The 22,565-nt window shown below is 38.4% G+C and overlaps 2 protein-coding genes across 8 annotated transcripts in view; one reads left to right on the forward strand and one right to left on the reverse strand.

Annotated features, from left to right (window-relative positions):
* Positions 1-12,945, forward strand: part of acsl5 (acyl-CoA synthetase long chain family member 5) — a 38,361-nt gene extending 25,416 nt beyond the window's left edge. For all 3 annotated transcript variants that reach the window (XM_069899891.1, XM_069899890.1, XM_069899889.1), the window contains 9 exons: positions 3,171-3,305; positions 5,745-5,840; positions 6,108-6,180; positions 7,974-8,062; positions 8,145-8,261; positions 9,209-9,352; positions 9,570-9,671; positions 11,524-11,595; positions 12,696-12,945. In XM_069899891.1, coding sequence (XP_069755992.1) covers positions 3,171-3,305; positions 5,745-5,840; positions 6,108-6,180; positions 7,974-8,062; positions 8,145-8,261; positions 9,209-9,352; positions 9,570-9,671; positions 11,524-11,595; positions 12,696-12,836 — 969 coding nt within the window. In that variant the 3' untranslated portion in view covers positions 12,837-12,945. The remainder of the gene's footprint in view (positions 1-3,170; positions 3,306-5,744; positions 5,841-6,107; positions 6,181-7,973; positions 8,063-8,144; positions 8,262-9,208; positions 9,353-9,569; positions 9,672-11,523; positions 11,596-12,695) is intronic.
* The window catches only part of zdhhc6 (zinc finger DHHC-type palmitoyltransferase 6), a 69,401-nt gene that overhangs the window by 26,785 nt on the left and 20,051 nt on the right, over positions 1-22,565 (reverse strand). For 4 of the 5 annotated variants that reach the window (XR_011345345.1, XM_069899895.1, XM_069899896.1 and 1 more), the window contains exons 8-9: positions 18,732-18,877; positions 15,734-15,777 (exon numbers count right to left, since the gene is read on the reverse strand). Coding sequence is in view for 4 of the 5 variants with exons in the window: in XM_069899895.1 (XP_069755996.1) it covers positions 15,734-15,777; positions 18,732-18,877 (190 nt within the window). In the remaining variant the exon portion in view is untranslated. Of the gene's footprint in view, positions 1-4,445; positions 15,306-15,733; positions 15,778-18,731; positions 18,878-22,565 lie in introns of those variants that run through there. The other variant, XM_069899893.1, reaches the window with a different exon arrangement.

Raw genomic sequence — 22,565 nt, forward strand, 5'->3', positions numbered from 1 at the left:
TATGTTGCGATGTTTTTCCTGTCTTCAGCACTGAACGACCTGGAGATTCCAATTTAACGTTTCGGTTCTGGCTCTAAACATTCTCACCACATTCACAGCTTTTCTCTCTATAGTTAATCAACTCCTTTTTAATCAAATTAAACATCCAATTGAATCATCTTTAATGTTAACATTAAAGGCCTTTCATTATAAATTATAAACTAGTTCTAGTTAAACAATAATTGTGTGATTTGTTTTTGAAGTTCTAAAAGTTGATTACACCTTTTATCTGTTAGGATTTTAATTTTTAATTTAATTTAATTTTCAATTAACCTTGAAAATGATCTGTTCTTTTGGTAGATTTATTTGAGAAGGACACACATTTCTTTTTAGGTTGATGATTTGCAATGTTTCAGGCCCCTCAAACAATAGAAAAGAATTGTAAATGTGACATTTTATTAAAACCTTTATTGTTTATTTCTTGCTACTTGAAATTAAAGTCCCAAATTAAGTTACTGAAAGACTTGCATTGAGAATCAAACACTTATAAATTATGTTGCTTTTGTGGAGAAAATTGCTGACCACTGTTATTTTAATAGGGCATCTATCATTCAAAAATAATGAGCCTACATTGTGCTTGATCCCACCTGCTCCTTGCACACCTTGGTCGCTTCACCAGCCCCTTCTCCATGCTATTCGTGTAATTTTGCAGCCCCACAATTTATGGAGGCCCTTCAAAAAAGCTGAGTGGGTTTGGAGGGAGTGCTGGGCTTTGGCCAGTGGCTCCCAGACTGATCTGATGATCTGCTGCTGTCAAACATATGAACAAAGATGACGATTGGAAGCAGATTAAGCCCCTCAGTCCCTTGACCTGTGCCACAGATGAATAAAATGATTAATAACCCAATTGCAGGCCTGTCTGCCTATGATAACCTCTCACCACCCCACCTTGCTTATTAAGGATCGATCCATCTCTGCCCTTCACCAGCCTTGTGGATTAAAGTTCCAAAGACTTGTATTCCTCAATGTGGAACATCTTGAAACATCACTGTCTTAAATGAACAATCCTTTATTTTTAAACAGTGAGCCCCTTGTTCTGGATACTACCACTAGTGGAACTCATCCTACCTATTCACTTTTTATGCTGTAGAAGGATATCATTGGGTCTGCTCCAGTCCTCGAAAGAGCAATTCCATCTGCTTATTTCCCTCTTCTCTCATCTGTGCCCAGCAATTCCCCCTATATTATTTTGGCATTTAACGACACTAAGGAATAATTTACAGTCACTAATTAATATACTGGCACATTTTTGGCATGTTGACAACGGGCAACTTGGGAGAAATTCATACAATTCCAGGGACAAGCAAACTTCACACAGGCAACACTTGATGTCTGATTAAATCTATGGGGTTTGAGCTGTAGCACCGAGTGGCGTACCAAGTAGTACCAGTCCGCCATCCTGTCAATGACCCTGTCAGAGTCCTCATCATCTAATCTGGTGCTATTGTTCCCCTTCTCTCTTGTAAACCATACAAGCCTTGTCTCTCTAACCTTTCTGCCCACCTGCTAAAGGTATTAGTTCAGTTAGACTTGTCTGAACTGCTTCCCAGCACATTAACATCATTCTTTAAATAAGAAAACAGTGTCTTGCAGATGTTGTCCCACCAATGTCTTATTAGAAGTATTCAATTCCCCTCAGAAGTTAATTGCATAACTTGGAAATAAAAATCCTCTTGCATCTCCGATCCTCCAATCTCTCACAACGTAGATAATTATGCTCCTTTTTTTTAACCTTTCTGCCAAAATGGACAATTTCACATTTTCCCACGTTATGATCCATTTGCCGTTCTCTGTGCTGTTCTAGATTTTCTTGCAGCTTCCCAATGTCCCCTTCATAACTTGCTTTCCTACCTTTCCTTTGTCACTAGCAGTGTTAGCGAACCACACCTGGGGCCCCAGCACCGATCCTTGAGGGACAACACACTTTGCAGCTTGCCAACCTCCAACTTCAGCCAACTCTTTGTTTCCTGTTAGACCAGGACTCCTCTATCCACACCAATGTCTTACCTTCTACACGATGGGCTTTCTCTTTTTGAAATAACCTTTGATGCAAATCTGACTATAGTGTATTTATCAATCTCTCTTCGTCCTCAGTAAATATTATTTCTTGGTAGGACTCCAATAAATTGGTCAAACTTGATTTCCCTTCCATAAAATTTTGATGATTTCCTCTGATTACCTTGAATGTTTCTAAAGACTTGAATACTCAGATGCATTTGAAAAAAAAAACCTGTTGCATTTAATGCCAATAATTACAAATTCCTCAAAAAAAAGTTTAAATGTTTAAAGTTACAGAAATTAATTTAAACCACTGAGCAAAATTATGAAAGAATACAATTTTCCTTTTCAACCCATTTAGGTGACTCCTGTCAAATGAGTGGCTTGTCCTCTCTATGCCAGCTATGGCAGGTCCAGAGTGAATAGGCCACCTGCAATGTGTGTCCAGCCCCTCAGTTCAACAGGGCAGAGCTGTGCCCCCAATCTAGTGCAACTCCTGACAGTGATGGAGTTCTGTTAAGAGTTAGATAGAGCTCTTAAAGAGAGTGGAGTCAAGGGATATGGGGAGAAGGCAGGAACGAGGTACTGATTGTGGATGATCAGACATGATCACAGTGAACGGTGGTGCTGAATGGCATACTCCTGCATCTATTGTCTAATGTCCATCATGCTCCTTATTCCATAATAAAGAGAACCCATTGGATAGCACAGTTCAACTTAATAGCCCTCTTCACCTGCTGACCTGTAATTGGATGCCTATTTTTCTTTCTTCTCTCCTTTGATTTAAGCTGACCTAAGTGTAGTACAGGAAGACGCCCCACAAACTGATGGCTTCTTCCTCCTTGAAAATTATCCAGCTATTTCTTTTAATGACTACTTGAGGGAAATTAAATTGCCCCCTATTTCAGAGCTGGTGTTACGTTCCATTTAATCAAATGTTAGTCTGGCCATTCACTGAGCACTTAATGCTGAATCTTCGTGCAATTTTTAACAAAATGCAACTTCAATGACCAGAGTTTCTTCATTCAAAATAGCATTCTTCATTCATGTAAATTACACATGATTGAGTAATTTTAAGATTCGATACGCCATGTAAAAAGGTCTGATTTTATTTTATGGTTTAACTATCATAGGTACAAAATGAGTTTCAATCCCCTTTAAGGAGATGGCTGTTAAATATTGCTGTTGGCAGAAAACAAGCTGAATTATCCAAAGGGATAATTAGAAATGACAGCTTCTGGGACAAACTGATTTTCAACAAAATTCAGGTATGTATATATTCTCTTACGATGACCAGAGCAGAAGATAACTTAGCTGACATTTGTTTGGTTATAGGAATGATAATGATAACTGCTGATAAAAATGGTACCTTGTCAGAGTTCTGTTGTCCTAAAAGAACACTGACACATATATCCAGATATTTTTGGTAATAATGAATGCAAGTGCTTGCAAATGTGTTTTTTTTTAAATTTCTAGCAGTATCTGAGAAAATATGATGTAGGTAAGGTTTATTTAGATCTGCAAACATTGTTTAGCAGTAACTAATTCACCACAGGCTTCATGGTAGAGTAAAAGCAAACTGCTCCAAGATCTCAGTTGGTCGAGCAGCACCTGTGGCTGGTTGACTTTGGGTTGAGAGCTCACCGAAGGGCTCAGCGTTATCTACTTGTTTTGCTAAAATTTCTGGCATCTGCAATTACTTGTGTTTTTATAGTAGAGTATGTTTTATGTGCATCAAAAAGGAGTTCGTTAAGTAAAGGTAAAGCAGATTAACCTTTCCCTGGAACATCCAGGGCACAAAACCTACTTGTCTGTTTGCCATTCAAAATGTGTCCATAATGAAGTACAGTAAAACCCATGGTATCCGAAATTCAAGGAATTTATGGCAAACAGACAAGTAGGTTGGGTACACTGGATGTTCCAGGGAAAGGTTAATCTGCTTTATGGCAGCCTCAAGCAAGCAGCAAAAAAAATTTGAAAATAAATTTTCAAAATTAAAATAAATAAGAATCAAATAATAGGTTAAAAAGATGTGTTTAAAATTGTAGAAGTAAATGTTCTCTGAAGTAACACAGAAACCTTTGGTGAAGATGGGAGCAAATGTTCAGCCAGCGGAGGAGGGCCTTGGTATACTGGCTGTTTGAATAAAGTTGTGCGAAACAGCAAAGGTGTCGGCCAGGATGAAGGGTTGGTTGGTGCTGCTCACCATTGGTGTGACTCTCTTAAAGTGTCTCCTTATCCCTGCTCAGTAAGAGTTGCCCCGTCAGAAGCTTTAAATGTAAACTTTGGGGAGGATGGGTTAATTATCTGTAATGTTATTGTTTGTTTTTTGGGCAGCTTGTGGAGGGGGAGGAGCCTGCAGATGCAGCGACAGTTAAATGTTTTCAAAGAATTGACCGAAAATAAAGTAAAACTCATTAAAGTTTATATATTCATGCAAATGAAGTGAGTACAGTGTAGTATTTTTTGTCTTTTATGCAATTTATTCTTAATGCAGGTGTACTAGTTAGGCATTGTAAGTCTCAAGCAACTGGAAAATACACTTATTCGACATCCCCCAAGTGCTGGATGTTTACTGCACAAAGAAGAGATAGATTTATTTATTGATTGTAAAATCTCTGCCAATGGATGATTGAACAGGGAAAGGATCTTTTTTGTTGTAATCATACTTTTGCTGCTAAATGACAATTGATGACTCCTGTTCAAAATATGAAATAGCGGTTATTTATCCCAATGCATTCAAGAATGTCTTTTGAAACTCTTGACAATAGTCGGCCTGTACCATGTCCACAGTTCCCTTCTTCACTGGCTTGTGGCTTACAATGAGACAAAACTTCACTAGATCTCAGAAGAATGCTCTTCTTGAAGTTGTAATAACTACGGTCAATTGAATTTTGGATGCTGAATGATATGGGGACAGTATGGGAAAGTGATGTTGAGGTGGAAGATCAGTCATGGTCTTATTGATCACTGGAGCAGACATGAGAAGTTGAATGGACTTTTCCTACATCTCTTTGCTTATGCTAACCAAATGTTCTGCAAACTTTGCCCGACATTTACCCTATGAAGTATCCTCAGATTTACAGAATATTGATTGTCCTATATAAAATTGTTTGTAGGGATTTCACAGCTCTTGGACTGTATTCCTTGGTGTTCAGAAGCATTGGGGGTGGATGGGAGGGGGTGTGCAGACTTCATTTTAGCATTTTGCATGTTGAAAGCCTTGGACAGAATAGATATGGCAAAGTTGGTTCACATGGTAGGGGAGTCGAGGACAAGAGGGTACAACTGCAGGAATGAAGGGTCCCCATTTAAAGCAGAGATGCGGAGAAATTTCTTTTTCCAGTGAACCTCTGGAATTTGCTACCACGGTAGGCTGTATTTTAGTCAAGAAATTGATAGGAATCTGGATAGTCAGGTGATTAGAGGTTATGGGGAGAGTGCAAGGGAATCGGCCCAAGTGGGAGAATGGAAAGGCGGAGCAGACTCAATGGGCCGAATAACCTGTTTCTGCTCCTATATCTAATGGTACATGGATACATCGAGAGCTGTAACAATTTCCTAACATCTAGAAAAATACTATTAACTGAGAACTCATTGCATACAAGTTGCAGTATTTAATCTAGTGCTGAAAGAAACAACTCATTGTGTCTTTATTTGCAATAAGCATTTAAAAGGTTTTTTCCTAATTCATTTGTATGCTGAAGGCAACCTTGGGAGGCCGTGTCCGGATGATGGTGACGGGAGCAGCTCCAATTTCCCCTGCAGTTCTCACATTCCTTCGAGCAGCCTTGGGCTGTCCAGTATGTATCAATTTATAGCCTGCGCTCTCATTTGAGTAGTTGATTGGCTTTTACCTCACATTTACATTCTGGCCTGCAAGTGGTTTAATAACCTTGGGTCTGCAAAGTTTTCATGTAAGATGTTTAAATTGGGGAAGCTTTGGAATAAAATTTAATGAGGTGACTACATGGAGCACATTGTTACTTCAAATAATCACACATCTGTTATTTGATTTTTTTTTTAAAAAAAAGCAGATGAACTGGGATCTGGTTTGTTTATCTTGATAGATTTTTGAAGGGTACGGGCAAACTGAATGCACTGCTGGATGTACCTTCTCAATGGCTGGAGATTCTGCTGCTGGTAACTTGTTTATCCCTTACTCTCCTCTTTCTCTCAAAGGAGTTAATTATCACCTTCCATCCTCATTTTCAAATATTTGACAAAATCTGCACATGGATATGGTTTGTCCAACTTACAAATGCTTACCAATGACCAATGAGACGTCTGCGGGGGTTACAACTTCAAATTTAAAAAGTGATGGCAACTCTATGTTCTCAGAGAGCTGAAATAATGGATATTTTGGAAGTGAAATTAGATCTTGGTTCTCTGAGTGAGGAGCTCTTTTATCTTTGGCTTTCTTTTAATCAGCCAAACAATGCGGTGATGCTAATAATAAGGGTTGGTTGTGACTGAGCTGGCATTTGGGGAAACTTAACTGTTTCAGAAACTGAAGCTGGGAAGGCAGATATGGTGACAGCAAAATTGGTCTCATCAAAAACAAGCTCATGGATGTTCTTCAACTTGGTCACACCAGTGAAGGGATGTATCCTGCAAGGAGGAGTTAGTGGCGGTGTTAAATTGAAAGCAGAACCAAAGCTGGCAGTTTAGTATGTAAACAAAACACAACCCGTTGGAAAAGAAAGAGAAAAGGGCTGAAATAAGGGCACCTGAGTTCATAAAGGTGACGGAAACTATTGGGAGGGAATGATGGAAATGGAAGCAGTTCTAGATACCCGAATGATGTATTGTTCTAAATCTGTCCCCACTTCCCGCTGGAAGATAGAAACCATGATGAATTTCACCAATACTTCTACAAATAAAGTCCTAGATTGCATAGCTATCTACAGTTATTATCCAGGCCACCCAGAATCCAGACTGTCAAAACCTTTTAAATTTAGCGGGTTTTTGTGTGGGCTTGTGCATGAGCACCACAGATGAACAGTGGCAACAAGCAACTGTGCTTAATACAGATAATCTTATCACAAAGAAATTCATTTGTACACTATAGTTTTCTTTCAGTTTTAAACATTATTTTAAGAAATAGACACATTTTTGCAGTGAAAAAAATTATGTTTACATTTTTGTCAAGTGTTGACTTTATTTTTCTTTAAAACTGCGCATTTTGATAAACGAAGCATGGTGTATTTGGTCATGAATCAACTATCAACATTTACCTGTTCATCTCTTCTTTATCCCTTCCTTAAATTTGAATTTTAAAAGTACTGCCCAAGAATCTGGAAAATCCTAAAATTCAGACTGACCCAATCCCTGACAGGTCCAAATTTTAGGACTTAAATGTTATCTGCCATAAAAGCTCAGTATCTTTTTCATGAAGAATTAAAAAAATATGTAGAGCACTAATCTACCTTGAGTACTAAAAATCATCAAATAGCCTGATTAAGAGTCTCATATCACCTTTAAACATTGATGTGAGATCCTGCCAGGTGGTCTGCTTCAAGGGATGATATAGTAGATGATGTGATCATATCCACTCAGAAATCAATTGGGCAGTGGATTTTGGCAAATGACGAACAAACATAATCAAGAGGATTTTCCCAGTGCACTAGATCAGGGGAAACCAAGGCACATTTAAAGGGGGGGGGGGGCAGCGAGGTGGGGAAGGCATGAACTGAAATCATAAATTTTAAAAAATGTTTTCTATGTAGTCGGTAGAAGTGTGGAAGAAACCATCTAAATGACCTTCACAGAGAAGGGGCCCCATAAACTTTGAGCAGAGTCCGAAGGGGGCCATAGCCAAAAATAAAACAGGTTGGGAATGGCTACACTAAGTGTCCAACTTTGGGGAGATTACAATCATAAGGCTTTCTTTTTTTTAAATTGATCCAACATGCACGATTTATTTTTCGTTGTAGGCCATGTTGGTCCACCACTTCCTTGCAACATTGTGAAATTAGTTGACGTTGAAGACATGAATTACTTTGCTGTTAATGGGGAAGGAGAGGTAAAGGAGAACACGCTGTCATCTGCTTTGATGTGCGTTTATATACAAATCTGCAGATCCTAATGAGCTCTTCCATTTCTAGATCTGCATCAAAGGCACAAATGTGTTTAAAGGTTACCTGAAGGACCCAGAAAAAACATCTGAAGCTATAGATGCTGATGGATGGCTACATACAGGGGACATTGGAAAATGGCTACCTGTAAGATGATTAATATCTCAGAAAATATCTCAGATGAAAAAGTTTTGCATTTTTTGAGTAATTAATAGTTTGTGCATAGCCTTTTAGAATCCCTGCTCTCTTGTCTGTTTTCAGAACAGACTCTTAAATGGCCTGAGATTGACTCACTTTGGACATATTTCAATTGGTTTTTAATTGTAGTCAGACAATTGGCTCACCTTTTAATTAAGAACCTGTTGAGCCACCATTTCTGTTTCTCCCTTTAGAAATTTGTCCAAAATGAAAACTATAATTGTTTGTACCATTTTTTTAATGAATGCTAATTTGTCATATTTTCCATTAATTCATTTTACTTGCTATGAGCTTAATGGTTAATTTTGCTTGACCTAAAGTCAGTGCAAGAACTGGGAAGTGGGGTGAGGGGAGGAGGTGAGGATGGGGGAAACAAGTATTCCAAAGTGTTGCCTAAATCATATCTTGACTAAAAGCCAAAAAAAAAATACTCAATGGTGCTTTTAATCAAGGATCTCTTCTGAGAATCGCAGATTTGAGAATTATGAAGGATTGGAAAAAGATTTGACCTTAAACTTTGTATCTGGCATTTATTTTTGATCTCAACTGAATTAATGCAGAGTCATTGCACCGGAGCTAATTATCTCCAAATGCGGAAGGAAAAAAAAGCTTTTTGTCTAAATCTGATGAATCGATTGCTTATTAACTGTCAAAGGAGCTTGTTTGGGCTTGGACAATTAACTGATCCCGTGGATGTAGTTGCAATTCACTTGTTCAGACATGTTTAGGTCCAATGAGTGTTTCATCATTACATAGAAATTAATGAAGGATGGCAATTGAAAAAGTTTTGGATTTGTTGAGGTCATGAATGATTTGCGCTGCTCACATTTCTAATTTTAAGAGTAAATTGTTTTTTTTTAAAAAAAGGAGAATCTTCAGCTTTCTTGTCGTTTCAGAATGGAACTCTGAAAATAATTGACAGGAAGAAGAATATATTTAAACTGTCACAGGGTGAATATATAGCACCTGAGAAAATTGAGAATGTGTACATTCAGAGCGGAATGGTAGCCCAAGTTTTTGTCACTGGAGACAGCTTGCAGGTAAATCTTTATTTCTTACATTTTATTTCAGTTCCATAACCATTTTAAACAAAAGAGTGATGTCTATACTATTATGCAAAAATCTGACCTTAATCAAAAGTTTTTAAACTTTTATAGTTGAACAAAATGTTTCTTTATAAGTTGATTTAATTTTGGAATGAACACCCTTTCTCGTTTTACCAAATCACATTGTTAACTTTTTCTCCCCCCCCCCCAGTCTTATTTGGTTGGGATCGTGGTGCCTGACTCAGAGGTGCTTCCAAAATTTGCTGCAAGTAAAGGATTCAAAGGATCTTATGAAGAACTATGCCAGATTCCGGTACAATTAAAAAAAAAACTTTTACAGTGCCAGCGATCAGGACCGTGTCTGTGTGGGTTTTCCCTGGAGGCTCAGGTTTCCTCCCACCGTTCAAAATGTATCAGGGGGTGTAGGTTAATTGGATGTCACTTGGGTGGGCTGAAATAGCCTGTTAGCTTGCTGTATATCTAAACTAAAACCAATTATTTAAAAAAAATAAAAAATTATACTTTCAAGATGTTTATTCACCAAGATAACTCATTTTCATAGATCTTGTAGTCTGGTTGATGTATAATTTCTTGGGTGCTGTGATTGTTAAAGGATTTATATAATATATTGAATAATATAGTATTGAAGTAGTTACAACCATCCTTACTAACACAGAAGGGTTGCACCAGGAATTAATTTAGCCCTTTTTAAAACTGGTGTGAATTGTGTGTGGATGACATTCTGTCTAGTATTGCAGGTAATGAAGATGGTTGTCAAAGATTGCAACAGGATCGATTGACTGTGTTGGTGGGCAGAGAAATGGTTGATGGAATTTAATACTGTGAAATGTATGTTTTGAAAGGCCTAACATAGGTAGGACCGATAGAGTGCAAAGTAGAGGGATCTCTGAGTACAAGTACATTGTACCTTGAAAGCACCTTTACTAGTAGATAGGGTCATCTAAAAGGCTTTCAGTGCAACTGGCCTTCATTAGGCAGAGTATTTGAGTATAGAAGTTGAGCGGTCACATTGTAGTTGTAAAAAAATGTTCAGGAGACTCCATTTGGGGTATTGTGCTCTGTTTTGTGTTGCAGGCAAGTTCTAGAGGGTACAGAGATAATTTGCGTGGATGTTGCCAGGATTTTGGAAGGCCTGAACTATAGGGAGAGGTTGAGCAATTTACGGCTTTATTCTCTTGGAGCGCAGGAGGATGGCAATCTCAAATAATGAGAGGAATCGATTGGGTGAATCCAGAGTCTTTTTCCCAAAATAGGGGAATTGGTAACCAGAGATTATGTATTTAGTGAAATGGGAAATAGATTTAACAGGAAGGGTAACCTTTTTACATAGAGGCTGGAGAGTGTATACAATGGGCTACTGGAGGGGGGGATATGGGTCAAATGAAGGCAGAAGGGACATCTGGGTGAGCATTTTGGTAGGAATGGGCAAGTTGGGGTGTTGGGCATGTTTCCAGGCGTATGACTCCATGTAGATATTTGTAATTACTAGACCAACGTTGTTCTGATTACTTTTAAGAAAATTATATCAGGAAGTTTACTGTTTGTAAGTTATATTTGTGACACTGAGTATTTTATGATTTTTTTTCCAAATAAATTGTCAGTGCAAAAATTCACAGCACATCTTTAGACATACAGCATGGTAACAGGCCCTTCCGGCCCACAAACCCGTGCCGTCCTATGATCCTGATATGTTTTTAAGGGTGGGAGGAAACTGGAGCACCTAGAGGAAACCCATGCAAACTCCTGGAGAATGTACAGATTATTTTCAGACAGCGCCAGATCTGAACCTGGTTTTCTGCCGCTGTAATAGAATTGCGCTAACTGCTACACTAACAGTGGTGCCCAAGATAAGAAATATCTGAACCACCATGTTGGGCAAAGTACAGTCAAATCCCTGTTATCTGGAATTTAAGCAACTGGAAACCTCAAGCAACCGGCAAAAAAAAAAATCACAGAAAACAAATTGGTTTCTTTTTACCTATCTTTAAAATTGGCAATTGTTTGCCAATCCATGCAAACTCAAGCAACCGGAAAATTCACTGGGATTTACAAATCTCTGTAGGTGCTAGAGACTAGGGGTTTTACTGTATAATTAAATAGGCTAATGTAATTTTTTTCCCTGTTTGTTCCCACCCACGTTTCAGGAAATAAAGAAGGCTATTCTAGAAGATATGGTTAACCTGGGAACAAAAGCTGGACTACAATCATTTGAACAGGTTTGTAGCAAAATAGGCTACTGTGTGAACTAGTTATGGTGGCCAACAATTATTAACACTGCCTTGGGTTAATGATTGGGTGTTTTTCAATGTACAGAAGACATTACAAAATCAGGTTTATTGTCTTGAGCATGTATCACAAAATTTGTTGTTTTGCATCAGTGTTACTGTGCATTACAGACACAAAAATTGCTATAAATTACATATCTGTAAATACACTCTGATATTAACTTAGTTATTTACATATGCACCATTCTATCCTGTCTTCAGGCTCTAAATTGAGTGTCAAGTACCTATTAAATTCTAATAGCTGCAAGTTCCTTTTTTATTTAAGGCCAAATGATATCTTCGTAAATTCAATCTCGTACTAATCACAATGTATCAGTAGGGACAGAGGTTTTCTCATGTCTGTTAAACTTGATCGACTTTTCCAGTATCATAAATGAATTCATCTACAGAATTTCATCTTGTATACTGTTGACATATTCCTGTTGTCCCATGGCAATATTTGTGAATGCATCTCGTCTTCCATTGACTGTACATCCATATCCTAGCCTTTAGCCATACAAAGTGGAGATATCTTGCCTCAGGCTTGATGACTTTAAAAGAACCTTTCAGCTCTGCACTCCTCACAAGCTTGTGTTTATAACAAAGTACTCAGAGCCACAGAAAAGCTATTCTAATGGCTAATGTGGACAAAGAAGAACTAGTTAAAGATGAATGGCAAGCATTTCCTTCTTCCACTTGTATTTTAACACCTTTTTAAAAAGTTGTTTAAAGATTCCTTTCTTTGTTAAATTCAGGTTCAGAACAAAGTGTTATTTCTGATGAACTGTATGAAATATTCCATATGTGGTCTCATTGTACGCTTTTTTTGATTTTGCAAAAGCTCCTCCCATTTGTCTTCCAACTTGCGCGATCAATTTTAATTTAAACATGTTAAGAATATTTTTTTAATATAATGTACACTTGTGTTGAGTATATGTATCATTTGTCTGTAAATGCTTTGGAAAACACTGTTTTGTCAGGATGTTCTGCTACAATTGGATGAACTTGATAATTTCTAGTCTGAAAGATTTCTTGATTTTTTTTTTAAAAAGGTAAAGAACTTGTATCTGCATGCAAATATGTTCACTATTGAAAATGGACTCTTGACCCCAACTCTGAAGGCCAAAAGATCAGAACTCAGCAAATTTTTCAAAAAACAGATTGATGAGCTCTATGGAAACATACAGGCATAGCATCATTCAGTTACAATTAAAACCATTGGATTTTTATCCTGGCCATATCGTAATGTTAAAAAGAACATTGAAATGTAGCCCACAATGCTAAATAAAAGACTTCCAAAAACCTCTTTAGTTGATTTTTGTTTTCCAGAATGAAATGTTTGTGCTTGAATATTTCAAAACACATTTGTTAGAATTGTAGCCCAGTAATGAGTGAGGTTAATTAGGGGCAGCAGGACTTGTGATGCACAGGAACCCAGCAGAGTTTACATCCCTGAACTTTAAAACTGAATGACCTTGATCCTATGTATCAAGGAGGTCTGATCAAGCAGAAGACCCCAAGAGATGGGCAAGTTTTGGGACATATACCATTGAGCCCCATCAGAAAATGTCTTGACAGCCTCTGATGGGTGCTTGTTGTCAAAGTTTTTGAACTGTTTTCAAACGTATCGTGGCAATTACATTTTGGATCAAATTTGAATTGCTTTTAAATTGTGTAATTTCAGAACACCATTTAATTGTTAAAGACTGCTTATCCACAGGATTACTGGTGATGTGCTGCCTGGAGTTGGTATCAAGCTGAAGTACCAACACAAATCCACCTGATACTGGAAAAATCCAGATGCTGGAATCTGGAGCAAGACCACCACCTATTTGAACTTGGAGAAAATACTTCTCTCCAGCTGATGCTGCCTGACCTCCAGCATTCCTCCAAATTTATTTTTTGTTCTTGATTCCAGGCTCTTGTGTCTCCAGTTTATTATTCCACTGCAAGTCTCTTCTAGGTCTGCCAGCTTTGAAGCATTCCTCTCTTTGAAGGGTGTTCATCAGCTCCCCTCTCACCGTTTCTTCTGCTCTCTGAACATCATCTGACCAAGACTTGCTATTACAACGATGTGGCCTTCCTCAGTGCTCATCTTTGCTGCCTTGACAACCATTATTTTTCTCCTGCTGCTGCAATTTTTGTTTTGGTGTGAAATGCATCTGGTTCTTCAATGCTGAGTCAGTAGCTGAGTTTTTGGGTGGCAGATGGTAAGCTATTAGTTTGATTTTGGCCGAAGGAAGTTCATTCTTACCAAGCTACTTCACCAAGTGAAGTAACTAAATGAATGGATCATGTTGTTGTGGAAGTGCAGCAGTGTCCTACCCATCAATATTGCGTTCTAATTCTGTTAAGGACACTGCATCAGATTTCAGAGGAGCTTTAGTCCAATTGAACTAGAATGACTTTAATGGAACTGTAACATTTGGAATGAGACTGCAGCCTACCAAGTCTGTCCCAACAATCAAGTACCCATTCAAACTTGTTCCTTTTTATTCTCCCAATCAACCCCTCCTCCCAATTCTACCACTGACTAGAGGTCATCTATAGTGGCCAAATAACTCATCAACTCACCTGGAAGGTCGAGAGTGCCAGGATCAAACGTGGGTCTCTTGAGCAGAGGCAAAAATTCTACAAGCTGTGCCTTGATACTGCTTTGGAAGAGAATGGCGCAGAAAACTCCACTGGCCCAAGGAATTGAAGAACCAAACATACAAAATGTACAAGGAAGCAAACCCAGAAAAAAAATCTTGTCAATTGTCCCCAGAAGTAATGTGAGCATACGTACTGGCCAAATAGTTAAGTCATCTTTGAAAGCTGGGTTGTATTGGAACTGAATGTTTATATTCTCTTGTAACTCACTTCCCCCAAGTTCTGTCACCTAATATTAATATAGATTCGAAGGCCAAATACACCAATATTTATAAAGTACCAATGAGACAGCAACAGTTGTCTGTGAACCAATTCTCAACCCACACTGAACATCAATGCTACAAGCCCCATTTTTTGGAAAGTACAAAGTGCATTTTGTAAACTTTAACAAATATCAAAATATTTCAATTAAGCTAGAAATCAGTATTATCTATCAAGATTAAAAACAATAATGGGGTTATGATCTTGATGGGCCAGTTACAGAATATTTAGCCATGGCCTTGCTTTGGATGAGACAGCATTTTTTAAAAATTGGGAATCAAAAGTAGGGAGACAGATTTGGTGCAGCAGATCTTCAGCTACCTACTGATTTCATACAAGTAGAATGGCAATGAATTACTCTTATTCCATAGTTTCACAGCAAAGATGGATCATAAATCCATTTGAAAGGAAAGACTATTTATTATTTTATAAATCATGAATCACCTCTCACCATTATTAGGTTCTTCCACAAACATTGAAAATCAGAAGTTTTTTTTAGATTATAAAAGAAATGCTCCGGAAAACAATTACATTATCAAAACTGGTCAAGTACAAATTAAATGTGGAAAAGAAATTTTAAAGCAAAGGAAAAGAGAGCCTGCAGTAGGGCATCAACTCTGCTGTCAAAAGAAATGGTGTCAATAACTATCAGAAATTCTTTTTTTCCTCTTCTGTTCTATCTGTGGCAGGGCTGTTCAAGTATTTCTCTACACATTTTCTTGGGAACCAGCCTCGTTCATGCTTTCCAACTGTTTAAATAAAAGTTGAGGATTATTGAAAGTAATTTAAATGTCAAAAATAGCACATCTTGCTCTCTCCTCCAAGAAATTTAAAATTTGGGTGTAATTGGGTGGCACTGGTTTCATGACATGAAGGGCCTTCTAGCATGTTGCATCATTAAACTAGAAAAAAAATTGGCGTTTTTCTAGATTTCTATGTACTTTTTAAAATTTGAAACACAGTTTCTGGTTGCATAATTCTTCCTAAACTTCTCCTTAAGAGAAGCAAATTATGGGTTGACACCTAAAACAAAGTGATAAAACATTAGGGTTTATTGTGCAGGACTACAATTACATTGCAGGTAGGCAAAATATTTTAGTCACACTTCAAACAATTAGAAATGCAATGAAGAGAATCAAATTTAGAAAAGGCTTTTCCAACTGTCAAATGTACTTACCATGGGCATTTTTCTTCAAGTTCTTGTCACCATACATCCAGTGCCTGAAGAGAATTTTTTTATTGAAAGAAAATTAAAACGAAAATACTATTTTCCCCTCTCTTGTTTCAGTAACCACTTAGTTTGCAATTTTTTTTAAAAAACTTCAAATATTCTGCATTTTATTTTGCCATAAGTATTTCACTTCAGCTAATGTCAAGGATCAGTGCAACATTAGAAATTACTTGAGTTGTCCAGAATGCTTAAAAAACAGGACTAGTACAGGTAAAATTACCAAAGAGTACAGCACAATTACAGGAGACCAAAAAGTGGAGATTTGCAGATACTTGAGTGTATGCAAGGACGAAGCACACTTTTGATGATCCTAATAATTAAACCAAACCAAAAGGAATGTAAAATGCTACTGATAATAAAGATGTTGTAAACATCTCAAATACAAATAGGAAATTGACAATTAAGTTTATAGCCCCATTAAATTCCTTTTTATTAACAAAGTAACATACCATTCCTTATCAACATAACTCCACTAGCATCTACTATTATAAATAATGTTCTTTATCTCCTCCTGCCCCTGGTCACAATAGCTACCACGGATCCACACAGTGGGTCTGTAGATCCTTCTGCCCTTTGCCCAAGATTACATTCATGTTCAGGAGTCTCTAGAGAGGGAACACCCCATGTCCACTGCCCGCTGAATTCCCATTGAGGCATCTTATTTATTAGTACTTTTTTTTTAGTTCTTTGTTTGACAAATTTCTTAGATTTAGAATTTATTGCATTTTCAGAATAGTGAATAATAATGAGATCCCACAAGAGATCTATCAACCACTGAAATGTGTTAAGACATTTGGGGAACAAAATGATTGTAATGGTGGGGTTCCAAAAAGGTGAAGGCTAACAGAATACTCTTGTAATTCAAACACAGCGAGTTGCAAGTAGAGATTAATTAAAGCCATAGCAATAATTTTTTTTACATTGAGTCAGTTTGCAAGTTAAAAAAATAACTTTACTAAAGCAAACAATAGCTTGTAATTGTATTGCACTTTTAACAAATGCCCACAAGAGATCAAATCTAACAGAAAATTTATGCCTGGTGCCAGAAGTGGGCAAGATACTAGATGTGTGCATTGCATTAGTAATCACCAAGGAAAAGGACATGGAGGGATTTCAAGGTCTGAGTTACAGGGAAAGGTTGTACAGACTGGGGCTTTTTTCTCTGGAGCGTAGAAGATTGAGAGGGGACTTGATAGAGGTGTTTAAGATTTTAAAAGGGACAGACAGAGTAAATGTGGATAGGCTTTTTCAATTAAGAAAGGGGGAGATTCAAACTAGAGGACATGGTTTAAGATTGAAGGGGGAAAATTATAAGGGGAACATGAGGGGAAATTTCTTTACGCAGAGGGTGGTGGGGATGTGGAATGAGCTTCCGGCAGACGGGGTCGAGGCGGGATCATTGGTTACATTTAAGGAAAGACTGGATCGTCACATGGATTGGAGGGGACTAGAGGGTTATGGACCGGGTGCTGGTCAGTGGGACTAGGAGGGTGGGGATTTGCTAAGGCACGGACTAGTAGGGCTGAACTGGCCTGTTCTGTGCTGTAAGTGGTTATATGGTTATGGTGGTGAGATCAGAGAGTGTGCTAATATCAACGTGCTATTGAGTCTTTTGAAGAACACAACCGAAACATTCCCACGGCCTGATGGGATCTTTCCCAAGTTAGAGAGAGGCAAGAGAAAGATTTAAATGATTTGACAGATCTCCAGCGACAGATGAGGTGGCAGAAGATAAAAGAATAGCCAGTTGTTTCTAGAAGGGCAATAAAAACAAACCGGGACATTACTGGCAGCAAAATTATTGGAAGATTGAGGGCTCGGATTTGCTCACGCCCAGTAATGCATGGTTTTATGAGGCAGCTTTATGTGGAGGAAGGTTACAAGTTTAACTTAATTTGAGGTTTTTGGATGATTGAGCGCAAAGCAGTGGATGTTTTTTTTTAAAAAAAAGGACTTCAGTAAAGCATTCAGCAAGATTCCAATTGATAGACTATCGAGAAGATGAAGGCACATGGTGACTTTAGATTGGATTGAAAATTGGCTTGGTAACGGAAGAGATATTGTTCTGATTGAAAGTGTGACCAGTGGTGTTCCACACGTATTTGTTCTGAGATCTATTGTCTGAGATGTACCAAATAGTTTGTGGGAATTTAGGTCAGCTGATTGTCAATATGCATGTCATCAGCAAATTGGCTTAAGTTGTGGATTGTGAGGAAAGTTGTGAAAGTATATAGCAGGATATTGATTGGTTGGAAATATGGGTCAAGAAATAGCTGATAGAATTTCAACAGGAAAAGTGTGAGGAGCTGGACTCTGGGAGGTCAAATGCAAGAGAAAAGTACATAGTAAATGGCAGGAACCTTCAGACCACTGGTGTACAGAGGGACCTTGCAGTTTGCCCAAAGTTCCCAAAAAGTGGCAAAACAAGTACCAGTAGATGGGGTGGTAAAAGTAGCATATGGCATTCATGCCTCTATCACTTATGGCACAGAGTTCAAAAGTTGGTAAGGCACAAATTTTATTTACGCCACATTTCAAGCATTGTGTACGTTTTTGGTCACTGCATTACAGGAAAAGATGTGGGGTCTTTGGAGAGGGTGCAAAAGAGGGTGATGCCTGGATCAAAGCATTTTGCTTCAAGGTTTGAAAAAAAATTTGAAAAATTTTACTTGGAAATTGGAAGCGGAGGGTAGACCCAGCTGAGATAAAAATAAGTGGAGGGGTTCGAAAACAATGAGGATTTTAAAGATGGCAAATTGCTTTGTGGGAAGCCTCTGGATACTGAGCATTACTCTGAACAGGGCTTGTCACAAATAGAGTTCTGGATGATGTAATTTACTTAGCATAGAGAGTAGAAAGCAGTCACCTGACCACATTGGAAAAAGAGCTTGAATGCCAAATTTTTGCTACAAATTCCACGTCAAATAACTTTTGCTCAACTTACCGCAAACCCCTTGTGGCCAAAATCAATTCTCCTTTTTTGAGCTGAATTCTAGGCTCTTCAGTACATGGTGTGCTATAAAATGCTTTGAAACCTTTGGTTATAGGACAGCAAGCTCCATTGTAGTCTTCAATTGCTCGGTATTGAACCTATTAGTTATGAGACAATTACAAATCAAACTAAGCAGATTTTCAGTGTGAACTGATAAACAGATCCCAACCGGTCGGTCAACCTACCTATAAAATACATTAAATTTGTAAAAATTGCAACTATAGGTCTAATAATTGAAGACCATTTGTAGATTATTGCAGTGACATCTCATGGTCAATAGTTACTTGTACAAACAAGGCAGGCATTTGACAGTTCTCAGGAAGTGAGGAGAGCGACTGTTCAATAGATGATTAAATAATTCAAGGCAGGTCCCCTTTGCTTTTCCAAAATTGTGCCTCTTGCCTTTTGTAAATAATACAACTCCTAGCTACTTTCACTAAAGCTGTTCTCAGCTTTATAAAACCATGCTCCTAAACTAGTTTAGTCCTTTAGATTAAAAAAAAATCCTTATTATTTTAATATAACCATCATTATTACAAGTAACTATTAATGTAGATATGCACACTTTATTACTTACTCGTTTTTTCCTCTCCCTTTGGTATGTATTTACCTGTATACAATTGATTCATGTAATCATCATTATGTATGCTTTTTATGTTAAGCTCAATAAAAGTGTTAAAAAGAAAACCATGCTCCTTCAGCAGGCAATGGATCAAGTAGTAGCCATTTTGTTTATGTCTCCAAATTCATAAAAGGGAAGATTTTGACAAGATTTGTTAAGGAACCTGGGACCATTCCTTCTCCTGCCCTGTATTCTCTTTCTATAACCTGCAATCCAAATCTGTGGTGAGCTGAACCATCGCCTTGCAAAAAAAAAAATGCTGTGTTCTCAACTTAAGGATTCAAAGATTCAGTTTATTTTAAGTCACCTTTATCAGGAGTAAAACTCTGTAGACATCATGGTTGAAGTAAAAACATGAAATGCTGGAGAAGCTCAGCAAGTCAGACAGTGTCCTTAACGTGGCAACGGTAAAGATACAGAACCGACGTTTTGGGCTTGAGCCCTTCATCAAATTATGAGAAAATCCCTCCTCCCCCTCATTGCTGCAGTCCCCTCCCTCCTTTCACCACCTATCATCTCCTGCCTTTGTCACACCCCCCTCCCCCACCCCAACTCTTTTGTTCGGACACCTGCCGGCATTTTCTCATACTTTGATGAAGGGCTCAAGCCTGAAATGTTGGTTTTATATCTTTATCACATAAAGGACTCTGTATGACTTGCTGAGCTTCTCCAGCATTGTTTATGTTTTTACACCTTTATTTATCATTCATACCATAACTATTAATAGCTACAGTAAATTTGAGACAGCATTTCTCCAGGACCATGGAACAGATTTACATAAATAGGAATTACATAACAAGTCATAATTTAAAAAAAATCTTAGGATATACTAGCACACACACATTAAGAAGCCTGATGCCTTGGCGGATTTAAAAAAATGTTGCACAATCTGGAGTGTGGGCCCGAATGCTATGGTACCTCCTTCCAGACAGCAAAAGAAAAGGGGTGTGTGAAATCCTTCACAATGTTATTTGGCCCTCCGCATGGATCACGTCTTATAGATGTCCATCAAGGTAGGAAGACAGACCCCAGTGATCTTCTCCGCTGACTTCACTATTGTCTGAAGGGTCTTACAGTCAGAGGTGATACAGTTTCCAAACCAGGCAGTGATGCAATTGCGCAGGATGCTCTCAATACATCCTCTGTAGAATCTAGAGGATGGACGGTGGGAGATGAACTTTCCTCAGCCCTCACAGGAAGTAGAGGCACTGCTGGGCTTTCTTGGCTATGGAGCTGGTGTTGAAGGATAAGGTGAAATTCTCTGCCAAGTGCACACCAAGGTATGCACTTGGTACTCTTGAGGACCTCAACGGTAGAGCCATCAAAGGTCAGTGGGGAGTGATCGCCTGGGCCCTCCTGAAGTTGATAACCATCTCTTTTGTTTTATCAACATTCAGAGACAAGTTGTTGGCTCTCCACCAGTCTATTAGCAACTGCACCTCATCTCTGTACACTGACTCATTATTTGTGCTGATAAGGCCCACCATGGTTGCATTGTCAGCCAACTTGATGTGGTTCGAGCTGCGTTTTTACAGGAGTCATGAGTCAAGAGAGTGAACAGCAGTAGACCAAGCACAAGGCCCTGGGAGGCCCACCTGCTCAGTGAATGGTCCTGGAAGTGCTGTTTCCGAATCAGACTGTCTGAGATCCAACAGGCTCAACTTCCCTATCAGGTATGATTGTGTTGAATGCCGAAATGAAGTCAATAAACAGCATTCAAACATATGTGTCCTTATTTTCCCCAATGGGTGAGGGCTAGAGGGAGGGTGGTGGCGATGGATCTGTATGCGAACTGTTGGGGCGGGGGGGGGGGGGGGGGGGTGGAGGCAGTGAGGAGGGCAGCAAGAACTTAATGTGCCCCATTTCTATACTGAAGCCACAGCATTCAAACCTGCCATTACTCTCTTCTGCCACATTTTCTTTGTCATTTAAACTCCGATTAATCAACCCACAAATTATATTTTAATTTCAAAGGAACATCACAATTGGTAAAAGCTATCACCCCTCCCCTTTTCCTCTTATCCTTCCCTCCTTTATTCCCCAATGACTATCTCTTGCCTATGCTTCTCCCCTGCCCCCCCCCCCCCCCCACCATTTTATTCACAGGCATCTGCCTACATTTTGCTCATACCTTGATGGCTCAGGCCTGAAACACTGGTTATGTATCTTCATCTTTGCAGCTTAAAGTACACCGAGTTTCTGCAGCATTATGTTTTTACTACCATCACTCTGTCTGCAGACTTTTGTCTTTCACTTCACACAACTCATTACTACTTGCTTTTTGATTTTTTTTAAAAAACAGGACAGCATTTCATTCGTAACTTCCCAATTGCAATGCAGAAGTACTTATTCCTCAAAACTAAACCCAAATTGGGAAAATTAATGAGCCTATAACGTTACGAAGTTCACTCAACATATAGCAGCAATAAGTGCCAGTCTACTTTAGCAATTTGGAGGAGGGCGGCGCAGAGTGCAAGTTTACTGACATTCATACTAGGGCATGCTGCCACGGTGTTACTTGAACTCCACAACTGATGTAGAAAGCTTGAGCAAGTGAACAAAAACTTTGGCAAACTAGTTTAGTGAAGGAAAGTGAGATCGTGCACTTTGATTGGAGGAACTAAAAATTAGATGAACTAAATGGATGAAGACCATGAGAAGAATACATTGGGATCTAGGTTTTCTTGGTGCATGAAACAAAATCATGCGGGTTAGCATTTAAATAAAAATAAGGAAATGAAGTGTGTTATTAGTAAGAATAGATGGCAAGTTTTAAAACTGAGCATGTTCAGATTTGCTTTCCAAAGGAGTTGAGAGATTAGGTGTTCTGGTTATCATCTTCTAAGTATTCTTGATTATGGAATTGTTCCTGTGGATTAGATGGTAGAAAACATGATTTTTCCAAATTCGGAAAGGGGGCAAGGAGAAAACAAGGAGCTATCAACAAATTAGCTAGATATTAGTGGTTAAGCAAATGCTGGAATCCACAATGAAGGAATGTGGTAACAGAATACCTTAAAAGGATGTGACTACCAGAATGGAAAAGGGAACCAGCAGATGTAGTGTATTTCAACTCTGGAAGGCGTTCCATATGATGCGGTACTGGTTGGTCAACAAGCTTAGAGCACAGATTAAAAATCCACTTGCAGACCAATCAAAATACA

Source organism: Narcine bancroftii, chromosome 10, assembly GCF_036971445.1.
Source record: "Narcine bancroftii isolate sNarBan1 chromosome 10, sNarBan1.hap1, whole genome shotgun sequence".
NCBI classification, from domain to species: Eukaryota; Metazoa; Chordata; class Chondrichthyes; order Torpediniformes; family Narcinidae; genus Narcine; species Narcine bancroftii.